The 20,553-nt window shown below is 35.0% G+C and overlaps 3 protein-coding genes across 4 annotated transcripts in view; all 3 read right to left on the bottom strand.

Moving 5' to 3' along the window:
- LOC148950136 (1,5-anhydro-D-fructose reductase-like) overlaps positions 1–12,645 on the bottom strand; it is a 116,183-nt gene extending 103,538 nt beyond the window's left edge. Inside the window, exon 1 of the mRNA XM_089091466.1 lies at positions 12,546–12,645. Coding sequence (XP_088947592.1) covers positions 12,546–12,611 — 66 coding nt within the window. The 5' untranslated portion in view covers positions 12,612–12,645. The remainder of the gene's footprint in view (positions 1–12,545) is intronic.
- A 5,080-nt stretch (positions 12,646–17,725) lies between these two features.
- On the bottom strand, positions 17,726–18,130 carry LOC148950135 (ARL14 effector protein-like). The gene has a single exon (XM_089091786.1). It carries the CDS (start codon positions 18,128–18,130, stop codon positions 17,726–17,728), a length of 405 nt encoding a protein of 134 aa, XP_088947912.1.
- Positions 18,131–19,404: 1,274 nt separating this feature from the next.
- The window catches only part of Art1 (arginine methyltransferase 1), a 43,774-nt gene continuing 42,625 nt past the window's right edge, over positions 19,405–20,553 (bottom strand). For both annotated transcript variants that reach the window (XM_089092162.1, XM_089092164.1), the window contains exon 9: positions 19,405–19,559. In XM_089092162.1, coding sequence (XP_088948288.1) covers positions 19,512–19,559 — 48 coding nt within the window. In that variant the 3' untranslated portion in view covers positions 19,405–19,511. The remainder of the gene's footprint in view (positions 19,560–20,553) is intronic.

Below are 20,553 nucleotides of genomic sequence, written 5' to 3'. Positions count from 1 at the left end.
CTCTTATGAAATTGGCCTTGCTTAATTGTGATTGAGTACTTTCTTTTTACCATGTCATTACAGAAGCGACATTGGTTAACCGTTAGATACAAATAATTTGAGTTTTAATTTATAGGTATTGTACATTTAAAAATACGGCTGCTTTTATTCAAGATTTAGATAAAGTTATAATCAACGTCCTCATAGATCCTTGTTCAATGCTATTCTTATTAAAGTTCATCATAGTGACAATACACATTTCCTTAAGCAATGTTCTAGTGAAAAGACGGGGAAGAAAAACTTAATGTTGGTGACACTGCTCGAATCAATCGTACAAGAAATAATTTTGAAAAGTGAAATTCCTTTTGGCCACTGAACTTTTTAAAGTGTCAAAAGTCTTGGTCACTAAACCTATAACGTATCGACTTCGTGATATGAAAGATGAAGAGATTCTTAGTGGTTTTTATGACTATGAATTACAAAAAGTTGGAAATAGTGATATCTATCAAATTAAAAAAGTATTAAAGACTCGTACTCGCAAGGGTAAGCGATAGTTGCTTGTTCGCTGGCTAGGATACAACTCTAATTTTGATTCGTGGATATCCGCTGAAGACGTTCATAATATATTAAAGTATTTATGTGACAGATATGACGATTTGAATAAAACGAGTGATTTTTGACAAAACTCTCCCCTGTCATTAAATTTGGGGGAAGGTATGAAGTTGCTCTTGTAGATTGTATTTTTTTAAATACATATAATATCCTAAGAAAGGACCGTACATATGATATAAAATTAGACCACTCGATTGGCCAATCGTTAACGATCAAAATGTAACTGAAAATATGAATTCATTTGAATACCTCTTTGTCACATTATCATATTAGGAGTTTGGGACTATGAATGAATTGTGGCGTGCAATCACCGAAAAAATGTCATATCGTAAAAATGGTGCCTTTCATTTCAACTATTCAAAGGAAGAGGGTAAAATCTATATTAATTCACCTATATTAATTTCATTGTCAATTATATTAATTGACAATGAAAGTATTATTCGCAAAGATAATCTAAGAGATGTTCTTGGTTTTAAACATAATATAATCAATGGTAAAAGTGCATGAAGCGCTAGTGGCATGGATCGTGTCATTTTTGCAGAGTACCCACCCGCCTTCTCCTCGGATAGTTGTATATTTCTTTGTTGTATATTTACGTGTTCTTGAACGAAAAATCTCTAGTGAACACATTTACCACTACAATATAAAGCATCTTCAATACATTCCAGTCAACACTTCGTATTTGGAGCTCTGTCAGTTAACATTAAGCAGCCAATAGGTTGATCCTCTAGCAATACCAAAAGGTGTGGCTGTAATTACATGTCATTTTTGATCCATTCAGTGAATTGGCTAATAGAACTGAGTTGTTATGTCCTGATATTGACTGCTATGTTGCTACTCTTGGACTACGACAATTGTGCCATGGAATGGACTATTACAGGGGTTGATCGTCAACGTCCGGTTATGGTCTTGACAATTGGTTTGCTAAGCTGTTCCGCTCTGTACTACCCTTGGCTAAATAATATATTGCATCGGTTTCAACGGATTTTGCGTCCTCTAAATTACATGATTGGGGGTCTGGGAAAGATATTCAAGAAAGTGTTTCAAAAAATCTCAGGTCCAGCGCACGATCCCTTAGTGAGCGATTGAAACAACACAGAAAAAGGTTTAAAAAGGGTGCGAAAGACCACATCACTCATCAGTCTCAAGTCAGCCCGGAAGCGTAAAGCATCAAAGAAAATGAAAAGATCCAAAAAGGTTTTCTTTTTTAGAAAAAATGGCATATCTACCACATAAAGATTCTCACCCTTCAGTCTCCTCATCTCTAAATCTTTTCAATGTGGAGAATGTAGAACACGGTGTAAGTGTAAAACACGGATACTATGAACACTTTTACCCGCAACAGCCGCTCTCTGAAAATGTCCATTTTCAAATTTATTCCAATGAAGACTACATCATTGATTTGAATTTGACATTTATATATATAAACGTTATTGTTAAAAAATCATACAATGAAAAACCAAGTGCTTCCGAGGGGTTATCCTACGAAAATTGTGTACTACACAATTGATTTCGGCAAATAAGTGTCTACATAAATGGAACATTGGTGAGCACAAGCAATAATCTTTCAAATTATGCAAGTTATATACAATCATGTTGATGACTCTAATGTTTATAAGCAGTTTAGGGGACAAGCACTGGGCTATGAATATAAAACAGATACTGACACTACAAATATTCTTTGAGAGGGGACTACTAAAGATTAACATTTAGTTGGAAAATTAAATCGTGAGGTATTTAATATATCCTAATGGTTGCCTCATATTGAATTGATTGATATAAAACTTCAATTCGCACAGTCCAGTTATATTATCCGAAAATAACTGGGCACTACATCTGATTAAACAGTCTCTCTCACGTCAGCAATACTCTGTACAAAAACATTAAGTCATGAGTTCTGTTGTTTTGGCAATTGAAAAATCCAGAGCTGCTGGAAATAATATCAAATTGCTCGTGCCTCATGCAATCACAAGCCAACGCCATATGGCTACAGTTACACATACCTATACCAATTCTTCATTGATCAATGGCGCAATTCCTTCAGAATTGGTATTGGCTTTTGTAAAAATTGCTAGCCCTGTTGAATCATGGACAGATTCCCCGCATAAATTTGAACTTTTTGGACTTTCATCGCATTTGTAAAGTAAATGAAATTCCGCTCTACAATCTATTCTTTGATAATTCCTACAGGACCCTATATGAATTGGCCATCTAATTCCTAGATCATGATGCTAAATTATTGCAAATGGTGTAAGTGAAGAAATGTTTGGGAAAACTCATGGCATTATTTCGTTGGATTTGTCCGGAACTCAAGTTATGAGTATTGTCAAGACAGGTAATGTACGTTTAGAGTGTACCTTTGCCGAGTCATTGGAGCAATGTATTGCATTAATCTCGCTAAATCAATTCGAAACCTATTGGGAAATTACCCCTGACGGCAGTATATTATTAGGCTTCGCACCATGAACACGAAACAAATCATCAGTGTATTCAATTTGGACCCCTACATATCCAAATATAAATCCAAATATAAGATTGAACATGTTGACAATACCATTATTATTTTTAATAGCAGTTCCTCGACGGTACAGACGGGGCATTGGTTATGCATCTTTCAAACAAAAAAGGATACAGAATTTTTTGATCCGCTTGGCCTGCCGTAAACATTCTACACACCTCACTTGACAAACTTTCTTCAGCAGAGTGGTGAATCTTATTCAAAATCGGAAGCGGGTACAAGATCTAGCAACGAAAAGTTGCGGTTTTCATGCACTATTATGTTTTAATTTTCGACGTCGTGGACATACTTACATGAAATTTCTCGGAATTTATTGTGACATTCCTCGATGGAATGACCTTCTTGATTAAAATACTCTTTCCAATCTCTTTAATATAAATTTCGATGCCCTAATAGTGAAATGCGTTAAAAATGTAGTAACTTTATTTATAATAAAATGTGTATATATACAAAACACTGTGTCATTTAGATTTCTTCTTCTACGTATAGGTAATCATCAGAAAAGATTAGTGGTAACAGTTCATCAGAATTCAACTTGTATTCATCTTGGCATGCAAAGTCAGGGTCACATTTTCTACAATAAAATGTAACTTCGTGTTTATTATATCTCCTTGTAAAGTCAATAACACAACTTTGACTCATATTATCAAATTCACGTGTCTCAATTTGCTTATTTAAAGCAATGTCACATACGAAATACTCATACGAAGAATCACTTTCTATAACAGCCAAATAAAAGTCTGTAGGTTTATAATCAAAGTAGCCAGTATCTTCACAGCTATGACGTAAAAACCAGACACTTTTATTGTTCCACCAATTGAAGCGTATACCAGGTTCCTCTTCCCAAAACAATTTAAAGCTACGGTAATACCAGCGTTTTAAAAATAAACTGAACTCATGTCTAGGTTTTTTTGCAATCATACTTGGGCATGTATTTCCCCATTCATCGTGTTTGCCATATAGACAGTTGGAACATAAGAATCCTCTTATTATGAGAGTCGCGAATCACTTCAAGACACGAATTACAGTCCTTTTTGCACTGCATATCCTCTATGCAATTTACACGGAGTGCATGATTTACACTTTTCAATATAGTCATCACCAAAAGAACAATTCTAACAGGATGACCAGCTTCCCAAAGTGTATAAGCATAATGGGCATGTGTAAAACACTTTTCAATGTTGATTGTCTCACTTCCAAACAGAAACTGACTCGGGATTAATAAAAATGTCTCCCAGGAGAAGTGGGTTCACAAAATGGCCGTCTAAGCAGTGGATAAAAGCAAAACCACAATATCCTTTTGTTTTGTCTCGATTAAAATATCTATAGATTGAGTAAAAGCTTGGGGACCACCAAAAAAAAGTTTCATGCAATGGTTCAAAGATAGGAAACGCTTCCCGTTATAACGTTAAGCATATCGCGGGAAAATGTCGTTCTTTGAAGAGATGATTCCAGAAAGTCATCGTCTAAAACTAATTATTTTTCTAATTTTACTAGATAACGTAAGGTGTTCTGGTTCTCAAATCTATCCATTTTAACGCTCTCACCACAAAATACAGACTAACTTTTTTCTATAAATTGTTCGATTCAATATGTTTCACCAGCGTATTTAATCCTTCTTGTAGTCTCTGTATATGCACTATATTCACCTTAGCCGCAAAGCATAATTGTTCTTCCGACTTGAATTTGCTTAATGCTATAACATATCCAGGATAGATCTTGTCCCATTCAAGGGTTAGTCGGGAACCCCTTGTAATTTCAACCACCACCTCAGGCACTCTAGGTCCCAATTCATCAACACTTTCAATATTCAATAATTTATAAGCATCCATTTCAATTTTGACTGCCCCACTTCAAGAAAGAAACTGACTCTCAATCAATAAAATGGTTTCTACCACCTGGAAATTCGTCTAAACATGTATAGGGGAAAAACAATTGGGAATTTTGCGTTGAAACAAGGGTTGGCATCGGCTAGTAACAGCATTTATTTTCAAATATATCCCAAGGCTTCATCCAACAACAAACATACCCAACAACCAGCAAACAACAACCATTAATCATAACCAACAACCAACAATAGCATTCAATGTTAATTTCCCTGTGTTAATCTGCTACCTCTGTTATAGAAATTCTGCTACCTGTGTCACAGTAATTCTATGCTAATTCCCTACATATGTCACAGAAATTCTATGCTATTTCCTTACCTGTGTCACAGAAGTAATCATCGCTCCACTACTGCTATTGTTTTGTGTACTTTTGTAACTACTTAATTTTTTCATTTTTATATACTTTTCCTTTAATTGACATATTTTTTTTATTACCTTTGAAAAATGTTCGTCTCTAAGCTTCATTAAATACAAAAAAAGGTTTTTTTTAAACTGGAAGTAAGAATCAAATTAAAACCTAAAACGAACAGAAAATATTAAGTATATGAGGGTGTTGCCTCCTCTTCAACACCTCGCTCTTCACGCTAAAGTTTTTTGGCACTTTGAAAAAAGTTACTTATTGTTCTAATTAAACGAACCTTGTGTTTCACGAATCGTGCTCAAAGAATTTGGACAACATTTGAACTTTAGCGTAAAGACCGAGGTGTTGAGGAGGGGGGAACCCCCTCATATACGTAATAATTTCTGTTCATTTTAAGTTTTAGCGTTGCTCCTTACTCTCAGTGGAAAAAAAACGGTTTTTTTTATTTAATTTCAATTTTTTAAATAACGCCGGGATGTCTGGCTCCACCTCCACAGAGAAAACCCCCTCCCCACAGTAATATCCTCTGGACAATTAAATTTTGGAGAAAATTTACACCGGAAAATTACCTTTAACATCTCCACGCTTAAAATTGAATCGGTAAAGAGAAAGCAACATCGGTAAAGAGAAAGAAATTTCGTATAGGAATTCTGGCATGTTCACCCAGTGTAAAATTTCCCCTGAAAAGTCCCCCCCCCCCCTGGAAACTTCCCTCTCCTTGGAAAATTCACCCTGAGCAAAATCCTCCCGGCAGAAAATTCATCCTCCCCACCCGAAAATTGTATGCATAATTCCCAATAAATACTGTAAGCAATGGGCAAATTTTTAAACTTAAAAACCTTTCCCTAGGGGCTGTAAGGGGTCATTTTATCTCCAAAGACATAGTTATTGAGCCTTTCAACTATGCTCAACAAAATAGCTATCTCAAAATTTTGATCAGACGATTTTAGGAAAAAATGGCGTGGGAGGGGGCCCACTTGGCCTCCAATTTTTGGTCACTTAAAAAGGACACTAAAACGTTTCATTTTCGTAAGAATGAGCCCTCTCTCGACGTTCTAGGCCCACTGGTTCGATACAATCACCCCGGAAAAAAAAATAAACACGTATCCGTGACCTTTCTTCTGGCTAAAATAACTAAATTCCAAATTTTTGCAGATATGAGCTTGAAACCTCTACAGTACGGTTCTTTAATTCGCTGAATCTGATTGTGTGTTTTTCAATAAAGTTCCATGACTTCTAGAGGATCTTTCCCCCTTTTTTTGAAAATCACACAAATTTTCTCAGGCTCGTAGCTTTTGATGGGTCTTATTAAACTTAATTAACCTTATATATTTGGAATCATAGGCAGCGCGCTAGCGCTGCCTAAGTAAAGAACGATGTGTGTACAATGTGTTGATTTTTGTTTTGTTTTTTTCTCCATACCCAGGCCCTTCGTACCGAAGGAGTCGTCGTACAAACTTCGAAAAGGGCTCATTCGTTTGCAAATTGGAGTGGCTAGTGCCCTTTTTAATAGTTGAAAGTTATTGGAGGGCAACTAGCGCCCCCCCCCACGCCTATTATTCCCGAAAACACATCCAAACAAAATTTTGAGAGCCATTTTGTTCAGCGTAGTTGATTCCCAGATAAAAAATATGTTTTGAGGAGGACACTCCCCCACAACCCTCAGGGCAAGGGTTTATTGGCCCCCAGGGCAAGTTATGCCCTGGGGGCATATAAGGTTTTTATAGAGGGCGTTGTCGTAGAAACTTCAAAACAGGCTTATTCGATTGGAAATTCAAACGGCTGGTACCGTTTTTAATAGTCGAAAGTGATTGGAGGGCATCTAGTCCCCCCCACGCCCATCATTACCCCCAATACATCCAATCAAAATTTTGAGATAGCTATTTTGTTCAGCGTAGTTGATTTCCAGATAAAAAATATGTTTTTGAGGAGGACACTCCCTCTTATCCCTCAGGGCAAGGGTTTTAAGTTATGTCCTTGGGGCATATAAGGTTTTTATAGAATGTATTGCCGTAGAAACTTCAAAACAGGCTAATTCGATTGGATATTCGAAGGGCTATTGCTATTTTTAATAGTAAGAAATGATTTGAGGGCTTCTAGCCCCCCCCACACCCATCATTCACCCAAACGCCTCTAATCCAAATTTTGAGATAGCGATTTTTTTCAGCGTAGTTTTTTTCCAGATAGAAAATATGTTTTCGTAGTTGAATGTTTCGTAAATTATGTATTTAAGGATGACAAACCCTCCAGAGTCCCCAGGGCAAAGGTTGTAAGTTATTCCCTGGGGGTATGTAAGGTTTTTAATGACAGAGTTGTCGTAAAAACTTCAAAAGGGGCTCATTCATATGGAAATTGAGAGGGCTAGTGCCCTTTTTAATAGTTGAAAGTGATTGGATGGTAACTAACCCCCCCCCCCTCACGCCCACCATTCCCCCAAACACATCCAATAACAATTTTTAGAATGCCATTTTGTTCAATGTAGTAGAAAGTTCTGGAAATTAGGTCTTTGAGGATGACAACCCCCTTCCCAGCCCTCAGAGCGAGGGTTGTAAGTTATCCCCTGGGGGCATATAAAGTTTTTATTGAAAGAGTTGTCGTAGAATCTTCAAAAAGGCTCATTTGATTTGAAATTGAAAGGGCTAGTGCGTTTTTTAATAGTTGAAAGTGATTGGAGAAAGACTAACGCCCCTCTCACGCCCAGCATTTTCCCAGACACATCCAATCAAAATTTTAAGATAGCCATTTTTTTTAACGTAGTTGAAAGTTCTGTAAATTAGGTCTTAGAGGATGACAACCACCCTCACAGCCCTTAGCGTAAGAGTTGTAATTTATGCACTGGGGGCATATAAGGTGTTTATAGGAAGTGCTGTCGTGGACACTCAAAAAGGGCTCATTCGATTGGAAATCGAAAGGCCTAGTGCCCTTTTTAATAGTCGAAAGTGATTGGAAGGCTTGACGTTTCTATAGTAAAGATTGATGCGGGTATAATGTATTATTTTGTTGTTGTTGTTTAGACCAGGGCACTTTATATCGAAGGAGTTGTCGTAGGAACTTCGAAAATGGCTCATTCAATATAAAATAGAAAGGGCTGATGCCCTTTTTAATAGTCGAAAGTGATTGGAAGGAAACTAATCCCCCCCACGCCCACCCTCCCATTTGACTTTATGTTTAGAAACTAAATGTTGCCATAATATTAAATCAAAATGCACTTTGATAATGCTAATTCGAAAAAAGGCATCTCAGCATTATCCCATAAACGACTGAGGGTATCATGTCCAAACTTTTAGGGCTACTTCTGCTCTTAAAATTTAACTAAGTCAAAGTAGCGTAAGTGTGTCCAAGCTATCAAAGAAAGTAAACAGATTTTTTTGCGAATGGTATCAAGTTTTCCATTTCAGGTCAACTAGAGGAGGTATGAAACTATATTAAACACTACTAATTGTGTCCAGATTTTTAAAAGGGTGTATGCTGTTAAAAATTGCTGAAAAGTTTTCTCCAGCATACAAATAGCAGGCCAAACTATAAATTCTTAAAAAAACAAAAGATTTAAAGTATTATTTTCTTTTTCTCTGAAAAGACTATGTGAATATAAAACGAACAGAAATTAATTAAAAAAAACTTTTTCCACAAAATAAGTTTTTCAAAGAAAAGTAAATAACCCCATTAAACAAAAAATGAGCAAAAATTAAATCAAATAATCTACCCAGCGTGAAACTACAATAAATCAGCCTCGATAAATAAATAAAACCCAAAACGAAGATAAATTACGATAAATAACCGAGTCAAACTCAAAACGAGCAGAAATTAACATAAGTTGGGCTCAAAACCCCAATGCCTTCCCAAGGCCAGAACATAATTGGCGCTTTACTGAAAAAAATACAAATGAAAGTGCATTGTCAGTTTAATATACATATACTGATATTTAGTAATCAAAATGTTGACATTTGATTTATTAAAAGTTATAAAAGTAAAAACATTTATATTTTTTTTCAGTAAAGTGCCAATTATGTTCTGGCCTTGGGAAGGCATAGGGGTTTTGAGCCCAACTTATGTTAATTTCTGTTCGTTTTGGGTTTCATTTATTTATCGATGCTGATTTGTGGTAGTTTCACGCTTGGTAGATTATTTGATTTAATTTTTGCTCACTTATTGTTTAATGGAGTTCTTTACTTTTCTTTGAAAAACTTGTTTTGTAAAAAAAACTTTTTTTTTATTTAATCAAGATAATAAGACAATTCTTTTGATATATCTATTGGTATCAAAATTCCGTTTTTTAGAGTTTCGGTTGCTATTGAGCCGGGTCGTTCCTTACTTACAATTCTTTAGCACGAACTGTTTCGTTACCCATCAACATCCAAACAGAGATAATTGAAATATTGATCGTTTTTTCTGCGTTACCAAAAGTATTGTATTCATAAAACTTTACAGTTTCATGAAATGTAATTAAACAAATAGAAAAGTTTTTCAGCTAAAGTAAGGAGCAAGTTTAAAACTTAAAACAAATAAAAATTGCTCTGTATAGGGAGACTGCCCCCTTCTCAACACCTTGCTCACTAAACAAAAGCTTTTAGTGCTTTGAAAAATCCTTTTTTTTTCAATTGCAAATTTTCTTAAAAGAAACTTGGACAACAGCTAAACTTAATAGTAAAGAGTAAAGGAGCTAAGGAGGAGACAGCCCCTTCATATAAAGAATAATTTGTAAATCTAAACAGCATGAAAAATATAGGTTGCCCCGTTTGCCTGAGAGTCCAGGGGACTTGTCGGTCATGTCTCAATCCTCAAACTCGGTCGCCCACCTGGGACTTTGGCTCTCAAGTTTTTATTCACTTCCACCAAGTAATTATTCAAAAATTAAAAATATAGAATGGAGATTCAATCCCAAATCAAGCGTGACAGGCTTTCTAGGGATATTATGCTAATTTTCTAAATTATCAATGACACTTGTCTATTACATAAACTACACTCCAGAAGTGAAGTTTGGTTAATGCTAATGAAGTAAAACAAAATATGATGAAAATATAATAGTTTAGAAACAAGTTTGGGCTATATATTTGCACATTAGGGGGGGGGGGGGTAAAGCATAGCATATATGAAATACGTAACCTAAACAAACCTAACCAAAATACCAATTAAATACTTAAATAAAATATAGCTACAATTTATTTTTCAACCCAGCCAAAGCTAATTCTCTGGTATAAAAAAGTTGCTTGACCAGTTTCTTGTCTCACCTTCGCATCATTCGCGATCGAAATTCTCGAGTGTGTTCTATATTTTAGACAAGTACCTTATCAATAACTCATCCAGAAATTCCTCTTTGTCGCTACTAAATTGCCTACGTAACGTAAAATTTTAGGTAAGGCTCGAGTCTATTCGGCACTGCCTATGTTAAGGATAATAATTGCTCCCTAGTAGGCTACAACACAACGCAACATTAATTCTTTTACTAGTGTGAAGGGTTCTTCAGTGTAGTGTGAAAGAATCATTAAGTTTTTGATTTTGTGTACTTCTTGGTAAATTTTAAACGTATGCTAACTTGTGACATTGATAAATAAGACAATAGCTGTGATAATTCTTATCTCTTTCGTTGAAAATTTCTTGTCAAATATTTATTCAACGTTATTCGACGAATATTTATACTGAATAGTTTTATAGCATAAACCAATTCTTATTTTTTTTTTGTCGGGGGTGGGTGGGTGGATTCATAATATATAAAAAAAAATTAAGGGGGGGGGGGGGTATTTTTTTAATTGCCAACTGAAAGGTATATTTGAAATCTAGGGAGATGGGGGGGGGGGAGCAATCAATTTTAATTTTTGCAAAAACAATATTAATGGAATAGGACTCCTAGATAAATATACATGTTCATTTCTTATTTAATTTCACCGCTTATTTCTTAATTTCACCGCTCCAAAATAGTTTTGGAGTTATCTTCTTAATCATTTTAAAGTTACAGCGGTCATAGCGAGAACCTACAGTGGCCGCTGGTGGAAAAAAAAACCTAACTGCTCATTAATTTCTGCAATATAGAAGGAAACAAGGGCTAAAATTCATACTTTTGGCTATTTTGGAAAGGGGTTAGGTTAGGAAAATGAAACTTTCAGCGATGTGTCTACAGGCTAAAGTATGTCCTAGGAAGGTATTTTGAAGTACCTACCTCCACTCCTTCTCCCTCTAGAGGGTCCTGACCTTTGAAAATATGTGTGTTATAAAAGAGAAGCCTTGCAAAATAGATCTTCTGCTTAAATGAAGTACAACAAAACTGTATTCAGCTTCCGAACTTTGCTCAATCCAAATTTATAAGGTTTTAAAGATATACAAATACATTTGAAAAAAAAACACATTGATATGGCTTAAAATTCTACTCAAATAACAGGAATTGCGTTTTCAGAACTAAAGCCAGAGAAAAAGAAACTAAGGTAAAATTCTACTTTAGCTATTTTTGGCTATCTTGGAAAGGGGTTAGGTTGGGAAAATGAAACTTTCAAATGAAACTTTTTGGGTCTACAGGCTAAAGTATGTCCCGGGAAGGTATTTTGAAGTAGCTGCCTCCACGCATTCTCCCTCTAGAGGGTCCTGACCTTTGATGACCTTTAAAAATCTGTGTGTTATAAAAGTGAAACTTTGCAAAATTAATCTTCTGCTTAACTGAAGTACAACAAGTAGCATATATATGTATAAATATATATATATATATATATATATATATATATATATATATATATATATATATATATATATATATATATATATATATATATATATATTCACAACTTTGCTCAATCCCAATTTATAAGGTTTTAAAGATATGCAAATACATTTCATAAATTTTGAAAAAAAAACATTAGTATGGCTAAAAATTCTACTCAAATAACACAAATTGCATTTTCAGAACTACAGCCAGAAAAACATAAACTGGTAACTGAAAATTAAGGTAAAAGTTTGTTTTGACAAAATTTCAATGGGTATGACCTGTCATGTAGGGAAATTTCAGGATTCTCTAGAGGAGAAGGAGTGGAGGTAGGTACTTAAAAATACCTTCCTGGGACAAACTTTAGCCTGTAGACCCTTCCCTGAAAGTTTCATTTTCCTAACCTGACCCCTTTCCAAGATAGCGAAAAGTAGCTAGAGTAGAAATTTACTGAATAAGGACACTAGACGAAGGGCAGTGCGCCAAAACAGTAAAACTTACCGACCAAGTTCCAAGTCCCAATATTGGCATCTTATAACCATTATAAAACTCCACGTGTTCTTTCATCTTGCCTACTTCTTTATTACTGACAAAAAGTGAAATTTAGTCAGCCAGATCCTTATCTCTGTTATGCAATTTGAATAATTTATTCTTTGCAGACTAGTGGCCATTACCGTAAGAATTTATTCAAAAGCATAACCATACATGATTCAATGGAGCTACTTTATAGAGACAAAGAGCTGATACTTCTACAAAACACTAATGAGACGAATATCAGATCCACGGAGGGGGGCTAGGGGGTTTAAACCAACCCTTCCCGAAATTTTTGTCCGACTCGTAAAAACAAAAAATCGCATGTAAACAAATTTTTGATGCGTTTTTTAGAGATTTTTTTCTGTACCCCCCCCCCCGAACTGAAGTTCTGTCTACGGCCTTGATAAGACCATTCGTGGTCTGTAGTTGTACGCAAGGAGCAACCCTTTTCAATATAATCCGAAACTAAAAAAAAAACACGAAAATCTGATTAAAAATAAAACGTAAAGAGAAACTTCTTTAATACTGATTCTAATCATGTAAAGTTAGGCTTGGAAGATTGGCTACGAGCTATCGAAAAGCTATTTACATAACATCCCAGTTCCAGAGGGCATTCTGGCGCAGGGTGGCGCTGTCGTCCCTAAAGATGTATACAGTCAATACAAAATTAACGGTTACTGTAGAACGTACAGGCCTACACAGTAGTGCGAACGGGTACACTATCTTGCATAGTTGCTGAACAGTTGTTAGCGGGAGATCAGGAGACATTTTTGGGCACGAGAGGGAGAGGGGTATCCCCTTGCCTCTCCAGTGACGGATTTCATAGCGGAAAAAGATTTCGGGTGTAAAAAAAAGTATTTGTTCACATGCTTAAACACACAAGCATAGAAGGAATATGGGAGAGATATTCGTCAGAACAAGCTCTGCCAATGAACCCCTCCCTCTTGAAAAGTTGAAAAATTGTGGCATCTTTGCCTGGTTTGTCAGTACAAAGAAGAAAAAAAATGGGTTATTAATCACCGATCAGGCACCGTTTGAATCATTATAGGACTTTACTTCGGCTCTTCTAAAGGTTTAGTTCCAGGTGACCGAAATTCGCTCGATGAAGCGAACTTTAAACATAAAGCGGTGTCTGGCATACCCCACCCCCTTCAGTTTAAAATTCCCCCACGGACACACAATCCCTTCATACCCTGATTCACGCAAGAAAAAAATATTTGTGTAGTTTTCTAGATTAAGTTCTATCAACATTCGTTTTTTTTTGCCTAGTCAGTTCGTGAACTGGTGCATTCAAATTGAAGAGGAAAAACGAACGGAGTAAAATTACTCCTTAAGCTAACTCCACAGGCAAAAAAAGTCGCAAGGAATTAAATCGGGGTTTCTTTCCAACCATTCAATTGGACCATGTTGATCCAACGATCTCTCTGGAAAATATTTATTCTGCCCTTCATAAAGAACAATAGAAGATGTAAAAAATAATCAAGTCTTCCGTATTCTCCTAGGTGCCAAAACTCTCCAGGCTCATCTTTGTGCGTGGTGAGGTACCTTTTGGCATCCATGGTTAAACGAAAAATGAAAGTCCCCACAACGCTATTCGAAGTCATTCTACATCATACTGTTATCTTGTCAAAGCAAGGTAAAATAGTATTTGAAGTAATCCTGAAATCCTTATCATGAAAAGTAGGCTTTGAACGTATACGCTGCGAAGGTTGTGCAGACTGTGTCAGCAAGTTCAACTAATTTGGATGAAAGAAATGAACGAGGTTTTAAAAACTGTAGGATCACCAACACAAGAGACTGTTGAAGCACTTCATTGCTTTGATACAAGATAAAAAAAAAACAACCTTACTTTTAACTGAAAGTAAGGAGCGACGTTAAAACTTAAAACGAACAGAAATTATTCCGTATATGAAAGGGGCTGTCCCCTCCTCAACGCCTCGCTCTTTACGCTAAAGTTTGACTTTCACATAACTCTATTTTTCTAAACAATAAAAAAACCGCAGCGTAAAGAGCGAGGCATTGAGGAGGGGACAGCCCCTTTCATATACGGAATAATTTCTGCTCGTTTTAAGTATTAACGTTGCTCCTTACTTTCAATTAAAAAAACTTGTTTTTTTAATTTAATTTTTGAACATTTTTGAATTAATGCAGGTTTTGATTTTTGCTCACCGTACATGAATAATTAAAACTAAATTTGCATATTAATTTTACTTTTATTTGGTTAAAATGGCTTTCTCGAACGTTAATTTTATTTACGAACGTTTTTATTAGTAATAAATATACGTAACTTACGAATTAACTTACACAATGAATTTCTATATTCATGTTTTTAAAACGTATATTAGGGGGTCCGCCCCTAGTCAATATCTCGCTCTTTACGCTAAAGTTCGAATTTTGTTCCAATTTTTTTAAAACGACCCCTTAAACACAAAGGCCGTTATAGAATAAATAGCTCTTATGAAAGTACCAAAAAATCTTTAACTTAAAGAGCGAAGTATTGACTTGGGGGCGAACCCAATCATATACGTAATATTTTCTGTTCGTTTCAAGTTTTAATGTTGCTCCTTACTTTCTTGAAAAACTTGTTTTTTTTAAAATTTAATTTCTGATCTTTTTTTTTAAATAATGCTGGGAAATCCGGTGCCCCCTTCATAACAATGTCCCTTCCCACATGAAAACTTCCTCCATGTAAGGATCCTCAAACATAACCCCTGACCCATCCCCCCCCACTACCATAAAAAATCCCCCTGAAAACGTCTGTATACCTCCCAATAACCAAAACTATATATTAACATTGGGTAAACTTCATAACTTTCAGCCCTCCCCCGGGGACTTTGGGGGATTAATTCATCCTAAAAGACATAGTTATCATATTTTCGACCATGCTGAACAAAATGGCTATCTCAAAATTTTGATCCGGTGACTGGGGAAAAAATGAGCATGGGAGGGGGCCTAGGTGCCCTCCATTTTTTTGGTCACTTAAAAAGGGCACTAGAACTTTTAATTTCCGTTCCAATGAGCCCTCCCACGATATTCTAGGACAACCGTGTCGATACGCTCACCCCTGAAAAAAAAAAAAAAAAAAAAATAAAAACCCATCCGTGATCTTTCTTCTGGCAAAAAATACAAAATTCCACATTTTTGCAGATAGGAGCTTGAAACCTACTCAGTAGGGTTCTCTGATATGCTGAATCTGATGGTGTGATTTTCATTAAGGTTCTATAACTTTTAGGGGATCTTTCCCCCTTTTTTCGAAAATCAGGCAAATTTTCTCAGGCGCGTAACTTTCGATGGGTAGGACTAAACTTGATGAAACCTATAAATTTGAAATCAGCATTAAAATCTGATTCTTTTGATGTGTCTATTGGTATCAAATTTCCGTTTTTTAGAGTTTCGGTTACTATTGAGCTGGGTCACTCCTTACTTACGAACTGTTTGATTTGCGAGGAAAAAATAAAATGCATTACTATACGCAAGTCCTACGAGCAAATTGTTCTAGTAGCACTAAATGAAGGAGGGAGGGATTTCGCTGGGGGTACATGCCTCCCTACTAGATTTTGAAAACTCCCTTTTTCGGGCATTATTGTTGAAAATAGTATTCTCTTTGGCTTTTCAATGACAAACGGCTTTTCTTTGAAAAAAAAAAAAAATTTAAACTCTCCTAGATTTTGAAACATCCCTACCCCTCATTAACACAATAGAGGGTTTCAAGGATTCGGCGAATTTACCCTACATAACCATATCAAGTGTGAGAATTCGGTATTGGTTTTCTGACCTATGCTCAGTCCACAAATCTTTTTATTAATTTGCCAAACCCAATTTTCACCTTCAAGCAGAAGATTTCACTTAGGTTGCATTTCTAGGGAGTGGAATAAAAATAGGCAAATAATTATAACCACTTTAGTAATTGTTTAGCATTATACTTTGTTTAATACTTGTTTTGTTACTTACTTCAGATTATTCAATTTAAATGATGATTAACGTAAGATTCGATTAATTTTTTAATTTTAGATTATAGTATTAATATTATTTAGACTTAATTAGATTTTAGAAAATATCTAATCTAAATTATTCAATTTACTAATTGTTTTACATTATACTTTGCCAAAAGAGCCTATAACTACAACCAAGTTTAACCGTTTGTTTTGCTTTTGGGTCAATCCACGCCAAATCATCCAATCGTGACTGCGCGTGAAATTCCAATTTTGCTGAAAAAATTCTCAGCTGTTCTCTTCATTGATAGTACACACAGGATTTTTTTTTTTTTTTTGGAAAGCTAGTTTTTCGGGAAAAAATTTCCAAATTTTCAAAATTCGCAAAAAACAAGGTTTTTTGAAAAAGAAAAAAAAATCAAAAAAGTTGGTATTTTTTTTCCACTTATTTATCCAATTATCTACATAGCCAGGAGAGGTTGGATAGAAAAAATTGAGGAAGTCCGATAACGACGGAAGAACTGACGGCCAACCGAAGTTTTTGAACCCTTGTGCGAAAAAGCAGAACTTCAAAAATCTGTAAATTCTTAACGGTAAGAGCTAGGATACCATTGTTTTTTTATTCTTGTCCTCTTGTCACCAGGTACAAAGGGAAGCTTTGCATTTTGTCCTATCGCTTTTAGTTTCGGAGATATTTTCATAGAATTTTGACAAATTGTGAAAATTGTCGCTTTTCATCCCCAAAAAAAGCTCTGTAGGCAACGCGATCCAGGAAAACTACTTATTAGGTCCTAAACTACCAAACATGACCTACCTGAAACCGTAAAAACCTCGATGGCAAAATTCGATCCTGATTTTTAAAAGAAGATCGAAGTTCGACCGTTTTTCAAGTTTCCTGTTATCATAAAAATGCAGATTCTTCTATCGACAATTATTGCATTTTTATTTGGTTAGCGAACATATCTTTTAATATGGCCACTCATGCTGTATCTCGTGTAACCAATCTCAAACTTTTCTAGTTTGAATTTAATTCATCAATTCAGGCACCTGGTATTCTTAGTATGTAGCATAGTTTACTAAAGTTTTTTAGCCTACCCTTCATGTGAACTTGTCCGGAAATGGCTGATTTTATATTTCTTGAAACAAATAGACGCTTCTTCAAAACTACTTAGATCAATTAAGTTAGAAAAAAATGAAATAATGAAAATAAAACAATTAATGGTTGCTTTCTCTGCTTTTCTTCTTGTAAGTTTCGGTGCGGCATTCAGCACCTACCTTGTAACCGGGAATAAGTTTGAAACGAGACAAGGTTCTAGCGTTTTCTAGTGTTATAGCTCTTGTTCCTTTCCGAGGACAAGAGGTGTGCAACTCAAATTCATCACAGCAGATTCTCGGAACAGCCTTAGCAAACTGATGAAGGTAGAATTGCTCATGATGAAAGCAAATACGCTCTATGGAGCTAATAAATGTTCTCAATAAAATTGTCTCGCGACTCTGATCTGAAAGTTCGGTAAATTGTCTAAGTCCTTCTTTGCGAAAAAATGTTTTCTTGTGACACTCGCTATTTAAATGAAGTCCAACACTATATTTTTCAAGAGCTATTTTTTCTAATTCCGACATCTAACAATCCTCACAGTACGGTATGAATTATACTTCATTCACAGTCAATTATTCGACTGTGAGTGAAATATCTGAACTTCAAATAATTCGATGACGCATCCCACTAACTTACTCTGGAGAAAGCAATCGGTCAATTTGTGTGATTTCGATATTTGAATAAACTGCTTGGCAACAAAGAATTTAAACTTGCAGCAGTTCATTCCGCATGCATTTTGTTAACTTGAAAAACGGTCCAACTTCAATCTTCTTTTAAAAATCAGAATCGAATTTTGCCATCGAGGTTTTTACGGTTTCAGGTAGGTCATGTTTGGTAGTTTAGGACCTAATAAGTAGTTTTCCTGGATCGCGTTGCCTACAGAGCTTTTTTTGGGGATGAAAAGTGACAATTTTCACAATTTGTCAAAATTCTATGAAAATATCTCCAAACTAAAAGCGATAGGACAAAATGCAAAACTTCCCTTTGTACCTGGTGACAAGAGGACAAGAATAAAAAAAAAATGATATCCTAGCTCTTACCGTTAAGAATTTACAGATTTTTGGAGTTCTGCTTTTTCGCACAAGGGTTCAAAAACTTCGGTTGGTCGTCAGTTCTTCCGTCGTTATCGGATTGCCTCAATTTTTTCTATCCAATCTCTCCTGGCTATGTAGATAATTGTATAAATAAGTGGAAAAAAAATACCAACTTTTTTGATTTTTTTTTCAAAAAACCTCGTTTTTAGCGAATTTTGAAACTTTGGAAATTTTTTCCCGAAAAACTAGCTTTCAAAAAAAAAAAAAAATCCTGTGTGTACTATCAATGAAGAGAACAGCTGAGAATTTTTCAGCAAAATTGGAATTTCACGCGCAGTCACGATTGGATGATTTGGCGTGGATTGACCCTTTTATTGTCTCCTTTTAATGTTACTTAAAATATTATTCTTGTATAAAAACTTGGGTTTAGGTCCCAAACATCCCAATACGACTTCTTTGACTTAATAAATTCGTTAAAAATTGTATGCAAACAATCTAGAATTTTTATAAGTAAATGTTTGTGTAGATTCGAACCGACGCCATAATTTTTTCACAGTATCAAACCGAATCATTCCTTTCCAATTACGCAATTATTACAATTACTTCATTCTTTAAGAAACGCCGCATTAACTTTCACCACAACAGATACCGACTAAAAGAAATCCCTAACATTTTTTTTTCTTTTAATTTCCCTCTTTCTAATAAACAATCCTGTACTGAAATAAGAAAACAAAACAAAAATAAAATGCCCTGGGGCTCAATGATTAGAAATCATACAAAAGTTACTTTATTTGCAGCATAGGCAATTAAAGCAAGCGACAAAATTTTAATTAAAATTCCTCTTTTTTGTCTTCTCAATAAGTATATATACTTAACGCATTTTGTAGTCATTCTTTTCGTGAACAGATCCAAGCTCACCCTGTAAAAAGAAGACATTATAAGAAAATAAATTAATGTTTCTTCTATCAGAAATGAACAAATTTCCTCACAATACATATTTAAACTGATCAGCGAAGTCGTTTATTATCCCCAATAAACTTGGAAGGAAGAAAAGGAAATAATCCTCGAATGAACTGAATTAGCTAATTAATCGGTATCAAAGAGACAAGGCCGCACCCAGGAGGAAGAGTTAGGGAGTTTGAACCCTCCTCGAAATTTTTTTTTCCGACTCGTAAAAGCGTAACGAAAAAGAAGATAAACAAATTATTGATGCGTTAAAAAAAATTTTTTACCCCCCCCCCCTCCTGAGAAAAATCCTTGATATAGCCCTAATAAGAGATTAAGCAAACAATTCAAGTACAACATAGTTAAAAATCTTACTTACGTACATCTTAAGGGATAATAAAGATCCATATTAGCCATTTACAATATCCAATTATATAACAAGGGGAAAAGTCTTCAATTCAGATAGTCAAAAAAGTAAATACTAATAAAAGCCCGAATGTTTTAGCTTCATTTCTGGAAGCCTTTATCAGCAAAATAATAGTAACAAAACCAACCACCCAACAACAAAAAAAAAAAAAAAAAAAAAAAAAATACCTAGCCTTTACTTGAATTAGTTTAAATTACGATTTAACTAATTAGTTTATAATAAATAAAACAAATTAGTTTAAATTAAATTACGAATTTAAATTAGTTAAAATTCCTATAACTTGGTCATTACAGTTACAGTTGTTTTGGCTCTATTCTACCACTAATTTTCCTGAGTATAACAATTTTGCCAAACCCCATAATGCGCGTTGGTTAATTTTATTTTTCGTATTGGTAAAAGCACAAAAGTACAACTTACAAAAAGTAAAAGTATACAATCACTATATTTTATTACCAATTTAGGTACCGCAATTTCCACATTATCAAATACCTACGCAACGTAATTTGACCTATGCACAACTGCATACAGGATAGTCCCCCCA

This window comes from Artemia sp. Qi Xiang Cuo, chromosome 7 (genome assembly GCF_049724085.1).
Source record: "Artemia sp. Qi Xiang Cuo chromosome 7, ASM4972408v1, whole genome shotgun sequence".
NCBI classification, from domain to species: domain Eukaryota; kingdom Metazoa; phylum Arthropoda; class Branchiopoda; order Anostraca; family Artemiidae; genus Artemia; species Artemia sp. Qi Xiang Cuo.
This window is presented reverse-complemented; position numbering and strand designations above follow the sequence as displayed.

Coding starts and splice junctions, on each gene's coding strand:
- LOC148950135 (XM_089091786.1), bottom strand. CDS start 18,130: ATGTCGGAATTAGAAAAAATAGCTCTTGAAAAATATAGTGTTGGACTT.